At 42.5% G+C, this 12,010-nt stretch overlaps 1 protein-coding gene across 2 annotated transcripts in view; it reads left to right on the top strand.

The window, feature by feature from the left end:
- PDE11A (phosphodiesterase 11A) overlaps positions 1-12,010 on the top strand; it is a 514,093-nt gene that overhangs the window by 27,341 nt on the left and 474,742 nt on the right. Inside the window, exon 1 of one of the 2 annotated variants that reach the window (XM_023212325.2) lies at positions 5,503-6,732. The exons of the other annotated variant lie outside the window; for it this stretch is intronic. Within the exon in view, the coding sequence (XP_023068093.1) occupies positions 5,821-6,732 (912 nt within the window). The 5' untranslated portion in view covers positions 5,503-5,820. Of the gene's footprint in view, positions 1-5,502; positions 6,733-12,010 lie in introns of those variants that run through there. 2 annotated transcript variants of the gene reach the window in all.

The following is a 12,010-nucleotide window of genomic DNA, read 5'->3' as shown; positions in this document are numbered from 1 at the left end:
GGCATTTGAAATAGGTGTTAATGGAAAAGAGAAGTTTGAGAAGCAGGGAAGGGGAAAAGAGCATTTCAAGTAGAAGCCCAGAAGAGAGAAGGGGAGACTGCTTGGAGAGTTATGGCAGGAGGTGAGAAGAGAGATGGAAAATAAAGGTGCACTGAGGAAAGCTCTTGCATTTGTTTCTTAGGGCTGCTGTAACACATTACCACAAACATGGTGACTTGAAACAACACAAATTTATTCTCTGACAGTTCTGGAGACCAGAACTCCAAAATCAAGGCATTGAGAAGATTGAATTTTTTTTTTTTTTTTTTCTGAGAGAATCTGTTTCATGGCTCTCTCCCAGAATGAGGTGGCTGCCAGTAATCCTGGATATTCCCTGGATTGTAGACCCATCACTCCATGTGTACCTCAGTCTTCATACCACCTCCTCCTCTGTGTGTCTCTGTGTCTTCTCTTTTGTGCATCTATTATAAGGAAAGTATCACTGAATTTAGAACCTACCCTAAATTCAGGATGATCTTATCTTGAGATCCTTAACCTAATTACATCTGCAAAGACCCTCTTCCCAGCAAGGTGACATTCACAGATTCTGGTGGACATAGCTTTTGTGGAGCTGCAGTTTGACCCATTACATGCCTTTTGACAAAGACTTAATATGCCATTTTTACATTTGTTATGTGGAAGGTGGTACTGGTTGGTAAAGAATGGACAGATAGTGAAGGAATTGAATTAAGGAAAGCAGGCTTGGAGAAGACAGCTGGATTTAAACAGAAATTTCTGCAGTAAAATATACAGGATTGAGTGATTTCATGTGGGCAGGAGTGAGAGTGGTCTTGGAGATGAGAAATTTGAGGTGCCTGTGAAACATTTAGGAACAAATATTTTGTAGTCGTTGGAAATGGGGCTTTGCCATGATCATGTCACTGCACTTATCTGGGCAGTGGAGTGAAACTCTGTCTCAAAAAAAAAAAAAAAAAAAAAGAAAAGAAAAGAGATAGGATAGGCCTCTGAGGTTCAGGAGAGAGTTTGTGTGGTGAATTGTTAGATGAGTGGCTCCCAGTGAACCATACCTGTGAGTATTCATGTCCTTGTCCCTCTCTCAACTGATGTTGTGCTTGGCTATATAATTGGCTTTGACCAATGGGACATTAACAACTGTTATGTAGGCTTGATAGGCTCTTGCATATTGGGCTTACCCTCTTGCAACACTCCCTCTTGAAACCCAGATGCCATATTGTAAGGAAGGACAGGTTATCCTACTGGAGACAGAAGCCACATAAAGAAAACCTGGAAAATGAGATACAATGTAGAAAGAGGCCTCCTGGAGAAAAACTGAGCAGCCTCAGCCACAAGTCAGCACTGAGGCCCTAGATATGTATGAGAGGCCTTCCTGGACCTTCCAGCACATCCCAGCTGCCGGTTGAATGCAGCCACATGAGTGACTTCAGCCAATACCAAGTGAAAGAGAAGAACCACTAGTTAACCTACAGAATTGTGAGAAGTAGGAAAATTGTTATTTTAAGTAACTACATTTTCAGCCTCCCTTTACATATTTGATGATGCTCACTGGTCACACAATAAAAGTCAGTAATGTCTGTTTTAGGAGATGAATAATTAGGAGGCAAACTTAGGAGATAGAAGTTCATTGGGCTTTAAGAGGTTGATACCAAGTTGTGAGATGTTGGTAAGGGTGGGATAGAGCTATGAGTAGATCAGAGGTTGGCCTGGCAGGTGACTTTGGAGGAGTTATGTGTCCACTCTAGATTTCAATGTAACCATGAGGAAGCTGTGGAAAGCATAGTACTAGCTGAACTGTAAGTTTCCATCCAGTACTAAAATGTAATGGGTCCCCTTTGGAATAACAAAAGTCATCTTGCCTGCTACCCAATGTTTCGCACATTGTAAGTACTCAACAAATGCTAATTGGCCATGATAAAGAAATAAATACTTAGATAAAAAAGGAGCCCCTTATTCTTGAAAAATACAAATAGGAAGACTCCTTCATCTTCTTTAATGAGAGGCTACTTGGACAATATTTACAGCTTGGTAGAGATGGGACAGGGTAGATGGAGAAGGAGCCTGCAGAGCCTCTTCCTTGCTCTGAGTGATCTGTCTTCACAGTATCATGCCTTTTCATGTGTGATAGTGCCCCGGGGGATCCTATGGACTGCACAGTATCCTCACAATATCATACCTTTTCAGGTATGATAGTTTATGCCTGAGGGGCTTTATAGACTGCAAATGTTGTCATAGAGTGTATTATAGATAGTTTTGATGTAATTAGCAGATAAGCAGAAGAGGTCAGAATTACACAGAAAATTATTTGGAGCTGTATTTCCTAAGGGGAAATATATTTTTATTTCCTTTACCAAAGGAACCCCTTCAAGGTTCCATATTGGACCATTCTTTCCTAGTGGGACCTCTTCCATTATTTCCTTAGGGGACCTCTTCAAGTTTCCATATAGGGCCAAGAATCATCCTTTCACCCCTCCAGAACTTATATAGATCCTCCTTTGTCCCCTCCTACTCTTTGCCCAGTGAGGATAAGGTATCAACGGGCTTCAATACCTTCTAGCTTATATCTGGTCAGTGATGGGAGGGAAAAGAATAAGTTCCAGCTGTTATTAATATTTATTCCTAATATCCCTCCTTTGAGGTTAGCTTGAGCTGTTCATGCCTTTTTTTTTTTTTTTTTTTTTGAGACATAATGTCACTCTGTTGCCCAGGCTGGAGTACAGTGGTGCGATCTCAGCTCACTGCAACCTCTGCCTCTTAGGTTCAAGCGATTCTCCTGTTTCAGCTTCCTGAGTAGCTGGGATTACAGGTGCATGCTACCATTCCAGGCTAATTTTTGTATTTTTAGTAGAGACAGGGTTTTGCCATGTTGGGCAGGCTGGTCTTGAACTCTTGACCCCAAGTGATCCGCCTGCCTCGACCTCCCAAAGTGCTGGGATGACAGGCATGAGCCACCGTGCCTGACCTGTTGATGCCTTTTGATGGGCTGTCACTGCTCCCCTCAAGGCAGTAGTAACTATCCAATCTTCTTTGCTTCCAAATCCTAGTAACTTTTTCCTCCTCTTCCCCTCATATCTAGGGGTGGTAACTTCTCTACTGCTATAAGTCCCAGGTTTCTTCACTATTTCTATGGTTTACCTGTATTTCACTTATGTAATTTGTTCCTTTGTAAATCAACCTTCTTGGAATTTAATTAGAATGTGCTCTGTTTCCTGTTGGGAGTGTGACTGATACACATACTATTCTGCAGATCGAGAGTGAAGATAAATGGCAATGTGGCCACACCAACACACATCTTGTTATCAGCCCTCCATTACAGCCCTCTGGACTATCTTATGTGTGCTGTCTGTCACTTTCTCATTTTCTTCCCCAACCATTAACTCCTTTAGTGACCTCACATACCAAGCAGGGAACATGGCTACAGCCAATTCAAAACCAGGCTCGAAATGTTGAATTCACTTTTTCGGATTTCTCTTCTATTGCTTTCCCCATCCTTCCCAGTATTCGTCTCTACTCTCACTTCTCTTGGTACTGTAGACGGAGATCTTTAGTAAAAAGCACAGGTTTTGTCTTGGTCTTCTTTTTTCCCCAGAGCCTGGAACATGGTAAATGCCAAACAACTGCTTGTATAATGAATACCTGGAAGATGGAATTAAGGAAGTGTCTTTATTAAACTTTCTGTTTCTAGGAAGCCCAGGGTTGGTCTACTTCTCTCCCTTCCCTGAGAAGCTCATTGCTTCATTTTCATCAGATCTCTACTCAGTGCTTTTCTTGTCTCCATGCACAACGCTGCTGCTGTATTATAACCAGTCTCAGGGTAGTAAATGTGTTTTGTTGTTGTCTTGTAACAGTTTTATTGAAATATAACTTACGTACCATACAGTTCATTCAATTAAATGTACAATTCATTGAATTTCAGCATATTCAGATTGTGCAACTATCAACACAATCAATTTAGAACATTTTATTAACCCCCACCCCCCCCCAAAAAACACACACACATTAGCAGTCACCTACTTCCTCTCCATCTAGAAAGTAATCTACTTTCTGTCTGTATGGATTTGCCTGTTCTGGACATTTCCTATAAATGAAATTTTATAATATGTGGTCATTTGTGAGTGGCTTCTTTCACTTTGCATGAGGTTTTTAAGCTTCATTCAAGTAGTAGCATGTATCAGTGCTTCATTCCATTTTATGATTGAATAATATTCTACTGTATGGAGATATCACATTTTATTTGTCTGTTCCTCAACTGATGGACATTTGGATTATTTCCACCACTGCATATCGGTAAATGTTTAACAATTAGCAGTCCATTAAAAAAAAAAAAAAAAAAAAAAACCCTGACACATAACATTTGCTGATTTCCATGTTGTAAACATTCCCATTGTGACTGATTGCAAGCTCCATGATGTGACTGAACACAGAATTGGGAAGAGATTTTAAACTAGGTGCTTGTGAGTCCTTACAAGCCAGTTTCAACATATCACTAACCATCTTTACTGATAGATCTCTCAAGTGACCAGAGGCATGGCTACATGCAGTAAAGTTTCCATACACCGTCACCTTAGAATAATAATAATAACAAAAGTAATACAACAGCTAACATTTACTGAGCACTTTTTATGTGCCAGGCACTATGTTAAACATTTTTTTTTCTTTTTAAATCTTGATAACCACTCACCTTCTTGGAAACCAGCTGCTCCAAATTACCAGGATTCTATGCTTGGTTTACTGTCTCCTAGCTGGTCTCCCTGCTGTTTATTAAATACCCCAAACTCTTTAGCACTTGCTTCCTCTACCTGGTAAACTCTTTTTCTGTACTGTTTTACACCCTTTCTCTATGTAATCTACCCCTGCCCCAGGTGCATGAATTTGGTTAAAGTCATGAATTGCTCACATAGGAAACTTTATTTGCTATTTTCGGGGAAATGCAATTCCATTAATATTTACTGAGCACCCACAAGGCGCTGGGCAGTGTTAGTGAGCAAGTCCCAGGAATCCTGGGAACCAACAATCCACAGTCACATCCCAGAAAAATAACCCTGCCTGTCTCTGAGGGTGAACGACACCCTCGATTCCTCGGAGTCCGCGTCTGTGTTCAGATCCCTGCAAAACATCAACACTTCTATCTCGGACTCCCACTGGGTTCCCGCTGGGCCTCCTCCAAACGCTAACGGATTAAGGGGCGGTGAGTAGGGAAGGTTGGGGAGGTAAGGGAGCAAGAAAGCGGGGAAGGAACAAGGTGCGTTTCCCTCTTCTAATCGTGTTCCAATCAGGAGTCGTGTACCCAGGCGCCGATTCTGGCCGTCCAGAGACTCTTCCAGGAACCGCCTGGCCGCCTGGGCCGTGGACTTTGGCTAGTCTGGCTTCCGCGGCTCCCTCCTCTTCTCTCCTTCCTCCAGGCTCTGTGCCTCACTCAGGGGCGTGTCCTGCCCTACCTCCCTGTCACAGTGGTCCACTCATCCGGTTACAGCAGCAGTTCCAGCAGCAGCGGCGGCAGCCAGAACAGGAGCAGCGATAGCTACGGTTTCCAGAACAGGAGCCAGGGCAGCGGAGGCAGCTCAGTGCTGGGCACCTGTGCGGAGCAGGAGTAGCAGGACCAGGGGGTGGGGTCGGTGCCAGCCACTCTGAGCCAGAGAAGGAAGGGGCACCTCACAGATTCCACTGCTGGGAATAATCTCCAGGGGAGGTGGCACCGACCTGGGAATACTGGTGGGGGTGAACATGTGCAGGAACAGCTAGAGGCCTCGGGGCAGGAAAACATTTGGTTCACGTGTGGACAGGCAAGAAAAGCTGTCTGGGACCATGGCAGCCTCCCGCCTGGACTTTGGGGAGGTGGAAACTTTCCTGGACAGGCACCCAGAGTTGTTTGAAGATTACTTGATGCGGAAGGGGAAGCAGGAGATGGTTGAAAAGTGGCTGCAGAGGCATAGTCAGGGTCAAGGGGCTTTAGGTCCAAGGCCCTCTTTGGCTGGTACCAGCAGCTTGGCTCACAGCACCTGCAAAGGTGGCAGCAGCGTTGGTGGTGGCATTGGACCAAATGGCTCTGCCCATAGCCAGCCTCTTCCCGGTGGCGGGGACTGTGGTGGGGTTCCCTTGAGTCCCAGCTGGGCCAGTGGCAGCAGGGGCGATGGGAACCTGCAGCGGAGAGCTTCTCAGAAAGAGCTAAGGAAGAGTTTTGCCCGCTCCAAGGCCATCCACGTGAACAGGACTTACGATGAACAGGCGACCTCCCGGGCTCAGGAACCCCTGAGCAGTGTACGACGGAGGGCACTTCTCCGGAAGGCCAGCTCCCTGCCCCCCACCACAGCCCATATTCTCAGTGCGCTGCTGGAATCGAGAGTGAATCTGCCTCAGTATCCTCCTACAGCCATCGACTACAAGTGCCACCTGAAAAAGCATAATGAGCGTCAGTTCTTTCTGGAATTGGTCAAAGATATCTCCAATGACCTTGACCTCACCAGCCTGAGCTACAAGATTCTTATCTTTGTCTGCCTTATGGTGGACGCTGACCGCTGCTCTCTTTTCCTGGTGGAAAGGGCAGCTGCTGGCAAGAAGAGCTTAGTCTCCAAATTCTTTGATGTGCATGCAGGAACCCCTCTGCTGCCTTGCAGCAGCACAGAGAACTCAAATGAGGTGCAGGTCCCCTGGGGCAAAGGCATCATTGGCTATGTCGGGGAGCATGGAGAAACGGTCAACATTCCTGATGCCTATCAGGTAGGACTTTGCATTGTCCCCTTCTCCCAGAACCCCACTGGCTTGGAAGATAAGCTTTCAGTTACCATCTGGCATCCAGGAACACATTAATTTAGGCTCTTAACAATACAAATCTTGCTATTTAAATTCCTGAGTTTAAACTAGTTAGACTGTTCCTACAGCATCTTTGATGTGTTGGTCCTTTCTTAACACCCAGTGGCTTGTGGGAAATTCATACATCACCCAATAACACCACGTGTTTCTCTGTCAAGACACTTTTGTCTTTAACACTTTGACACTTTGGCTGATCTGGCATCCACAGCTCCCTCCTCTGCTCTTTAAGATATCAATGTGTGGTTTTCGTATGCGTTTGTGAGTTGCTAGAAAAAGATGTGTGCTCCAGAATTCCAGTGTTAAGATGGGCATTTTGGTGTCTTTGATGTCTTTTGGGGACGATAATGCATGTTCATTCTCTAATTCAATATTGGAAAGGCAACAAAGTGCTTAACTACTTCCCTGTTCCCTTCTCTAGATTAGAGTTGCACAGGTTGTAAGGTAGGGAAAAGAGGAAGAGAAGAGGAATGTCAGGGGGAAAATGGGCCTGTGACCCATTTGTGCCTTCTTAGTATCTATTTTAACTGTTTCTGTTGTTGAGTTAGAAAGATTGGACAGATAGAGGGGCTAGTTATCTTTAGGCTTGAATATAGCATTATCTGTAGTCAGCTTTGATAGGACTGAGCAAGTAGGTTTTTAATTTATGAAACAAACAAAAAATATTGATAATTGTTTAGCAACTCCAAAACCATCAGCAGGGTAAACATGTTAGTTTCAAGTGGAAAAGGAAACCCAACATGCTCTCATCTGGGTTTTCTGAGCCTTTCATTTTCACAGCGTTTTGAACTTGATATTAGATGCTGGATCTGAAAACTAGTCCGTTCTAATTTCTTCAGTATTTATTCACTGAATCTGATTAAACTGGATATTATTTTCTATGAGACTTCTTCAGGGTTCATAAGAATTAAAAGTTCTCATCCCTGGTTAGGAAAGTTTTATAGTCATCTAGGGAGTACTTCTTCCAGTGGTCTCAGGGAGCTACATGTTTCTCTGGAGTTTAATTGCTGTTGCTGAGAATAGCAAAAAGAGTGGGAAGGACACTAAAGGTAAAATTTTATCTATTTCATCTGAAAATTGATAATTTTACATAGAAAATTGACTAACTTATACTAAAGCCAAGTTTCATATTTTTGTGGGATGTCTGCCAACCTAACACTTTAATATTAAAGGATGTTTGTCAAAATGCCATTTTTGTTAACCTTTTATTGTAGACTAAGTGCATTATTCATTTTATCTTTCTTGAAAACTTTAAAAGGTGTAGGTGAAACAATAATGAATGGTTTTCAACAAGTGTTTATTTCTCTACAATCCTAGAAAGCTATGAGAAGAAATACAAGCATTTAATAATTCATATGTTGAAGATTCCATAAAAATTTTTTCACAAATTATATTTCTAGAGAAATAAAACAATCACAAATTTTCTTCTTCCCAATTTTTTTCTCCCACATCCTTATTGTATGCTTGGGCTAAAGAAAAATCCCTTCCTAGTTCAATGATACTTATTCTAGCCTGGGGTTGCAGCCTTTTCTCTTTATTGCCCTTACTTTTAAAATTCATCCCCAATTGATTTTCTCCCATTTCTGTAGCTTTTATTTCTTAACGTCTTCATTCAGGCCCTAACTTTTATTTCATACTGTCCTTTCTTTAAGAGCATAATTCTCAGTCTCTTCAACAGTTAACTTGTCTTGCTGCTGTCTAGAATTGTGGCTGTAGGTGTCATCACAGGCAGGGGAAAGCAGGTTTTCAGCAGCTGCTACTTCCTGTGGGCTCTACCCTTACTCTGCCGAGTGTCTTAATATTTTTGGAAACTGACATTGGGAAAGAGGAGTTTTTGGTTTTTTTTTTTTTTCTTTTCCCCCCAGAATAGTAATGATGGCCGCAAAAGGGGACTGGGTTGTTGGGAGGCCTGGCGAAAGGCAGGTAGGGGAAAGGTGCTATATGGGTTGGGAATTTACCCTTGGTTTACCTTGCTTTCATTTCTAACTGGTTAGAAAATTTCTCTTTTCTTTTTCCATTGGCTTCTTTTATGTATCTCTGTATTTTTAACTTGGTGTAGTTTGCTTCATTTTACTTATGCTACTCTTTGATAAAGCTCCTTTTTTTTCTTTATTATGGTGCACTACAGTCACCAATGCTGTGACCTTGGGAGAATTTCTTAATCTCTCACAGCCTCAATTTCCTCATCCATAAAATGGGAACAATAATATCTACCTAGCAAAGATTATTTTTGTTTATCTCAATAAAATGAGATATTGTATCAAAGCCCCTAAAATAATATCTGGTACATGGCAATTACCCAGGAAATGGTAACAGTTTATGAAGATAACGATGATATCTAGTTTGCTAATATTCTTTTTCTTTCTGTTTACCTTATTTTCCATTGTTTTTCTCCTTATCTGGAACTGAGATGTGAAGTCAGCATGTTTTGACCAGCTTAATCTTTTCCATGCTCCACCCTTAAATTAAGTATTTTAGAACCAGGTTTACATTCAAGGAACATGAAAATATCTATCCTTCCATTCTCTACTTAAAATGTCCCTAAATGTGGTTGGTAACACCATATCCTAGCCTATGAAAAGTTCTGCACTTTGTTCCTCTTAGTAAGACATGCAATATAAACTTTTTATAGGGTTGTCATAGGGAAAAATGTTGCATCCTTCCCCAGTGCTAGCATTTTCCTCCATCCTTTCCATTTCCTGGTGTTGCAGATGTCTCTTAATGAAACTGACAACTTTCCAAATACATGTTCTTTTGTCATGAAGTTTTAATTTGTACCATATATGCAAGCATCTTGAAGTTTCTATTTAAATATGTAACTATCCTTCCTGATTCTTTGTTAACTACTATATTTTTAAGGTGTTTCTTCTCAGCTTCAGACAGTGTATTTTTTTCTTCAGGAGGTAAGAATTTTTTTTAATCACACAGAGTTTCCAAATTTAATCATTTGATAATTACATTGGTGATACTCTTGGGGGTTCCTAATATGGGCAAGAGAATGGGCAAGAGAAAGGCATTGAAGAGACAAAATTATAATGATAAGCATGGCATTCTGAAGTCAAGGGTAGAATATTTAATGAAATGCTAAAATTGAATAGAAGTTCTGACAGCCCCAAATCCCTCAGTTTATTTCATTATTTTGCATTACTCTCCTCAATTAGTCCTAAAAGACAGACTTGAAATTAGGAAAAAAATAAATTGTAAGTGGAAAAAAAAAACCATTCGTTTTTAGGTATCCAGTCCAGATCATAGTGACTGCAGTTTACCTTTCCCCCAGATAGTTATAAGTTATTTAACAGCCCACATTAATATAGTAATGAAAAAATTGCCCTCAAGAGGTTGAAAATAAGAGCATTCAAGTGACAGGTGTTCTCTTTGAGATTATTCTAAGCATTCAGAATATAGCACTTTAAACATTCATAAAAATCGTGAGGTGAATTTTTGTCAGTGTTGATAATGATAGTACAGGTGTTTGTTGGGTTTGGGTGTGAAAAGCAGCAGGATGTTTTGTTAGATGAACTGAGAGGAGGAAAGGGGATGATGCTGAAGGGTTACAGGTGTGCCTGCCTTTCAGAAGATCTGTTTACACAACAACTTCGTTTATTCATTAGTTCCAACAAACATGCACAGAGAGAGCCCATTATCCCCAAGGCCTTGGGTAGAGGACCTATGGGTGTACAAAGGACAGGATATACTTCCGCTCTCCACGGGTACAGTAGAGAGCCATGTGCTGTCCACCAAAAAATAGTACCAAGCTGTACAAACTAAATCATGTTAGTCTTGGATGAGTATGGAGTCACTTTGTGACTGGGCTCGTAATGAAAGACTTCATGGAGGAGGCACCATTTGAGCTATAAATAGGATTAGGTTTTCCAGTTAGAGATAGTTGTGGAGTAGGGAGAAGTGATCCAAGTCCAACAAAATAGCTTCAACGGAGACACAGTGATGACCGAGCACCAAATAAGTATAAGGGAGAGTGAGTGGTTTAATTTGGCCAAAATATTGCATGTTGCATATCTATGACATTCTGTTGTCATAGAATGATTTGCAAAAGTAAGGTGAGGACAAAAGAAGGAAGGACTTTGAACACCTAGCTAAAGAGTTCAAACTTTACCAAGAGTAGGCCACAGGGAGCCATTAAAAACATCTTAGCATGATCAAAGTGGTGTTTTGGGTAACCTGGTGGCAGCAGCTGAATGGATTGAACAAGGAGAGGCTCAAAGCTGTGGAAATAATTAGGAGTCTACTGTCATGGTCTGGTGGAGCCATGATGAACAATTAAACTCAAGCAGGAACAGTGGGAATGGGCAGAAGGAGACAGATGGGAAGTGGCCTGCGGGTGTGGATTTGGGAAAGGAGGGAGGGAGGGCAATGATGACTCAGATTCTAAACCCAGGAGATATGAGGAAGTGTGATGCCTTTATCCAGAAGAGGGAGAGAAACTGGGTTAAGGGGAAGATTCTAAGTAGGGCCAGCTACATAATTTGTGGAGCCTGGTGCAAGATGATAAAGCAGGACTCTGGCTGGGGTTAAAGAAGTCAGTCCCCACGTCCTAAGAATCTGTCTCCCCGTTCATAGCAACCTCCTGTCTGAGAGTCTGAAGGGATTGCAATCTCCAGGCTGGGGCATTCTTAGTATCTGGATTGAGGGTGGGCAAGGGGCCCCCGCTGAATTGCCTGCCAGAGGTGCCATGCTGCTGCTAGCTCTGGGTGAGGAGGGCCACATCCTTTCTCTTCCCCGAGGAGGTGTGGGGCATGCACCTGCCCCTCTCCACACCCTCCCCAGACCCCATCTAAGAGCAGACTGCAATGGCAGACATGGGATGTGGGCCTTTCCCTTGACCGATGTGACCTGGTTGCTAAGGGCAGGCATGAGACTGGGGAGGATGAATGGGGCCTGGGACACCATGGAGCAGGGATCAGGTGGCCAAAAACCAGTTCTGGGCAGGCAGTGGGAGGGGAGACTGTATGTGAACCAAGGTTCTGGACTCTGGGGCTCTTACTCCATTGTTCCATTGGATTTTGCTTACAAAGCACAAATTCAATAATAAAAAGTATTAACAATCTCACACAGCATAGCATTAAACCTCAAGCAGGGGTCTTTCAGCCACTGCACTGGTCACATGCTCATGAAACGGGCCCTGAATCTGAGTCATATGGAGTCAAAGGTAGAGAAGTTCAATCTTCAT

This window comes from Piliocolobus tephrosceles, chromosome 11 (genome assembly GCF_002776525.5).
Source record: "Piliocolobus tephrosceles isolate RC106 chromosome 11, ASM277652v3, whole genome shotgun sequence".
NCBI lineage: Eukaryota > Metazoa > Chordata > Mammalia > Primates > Cercopithecidae > Piliocolobus > Piliocolobus tephrosceles.
This window is presented reverse-complemented; position numbering and strand designations above follow the sequence as displayed.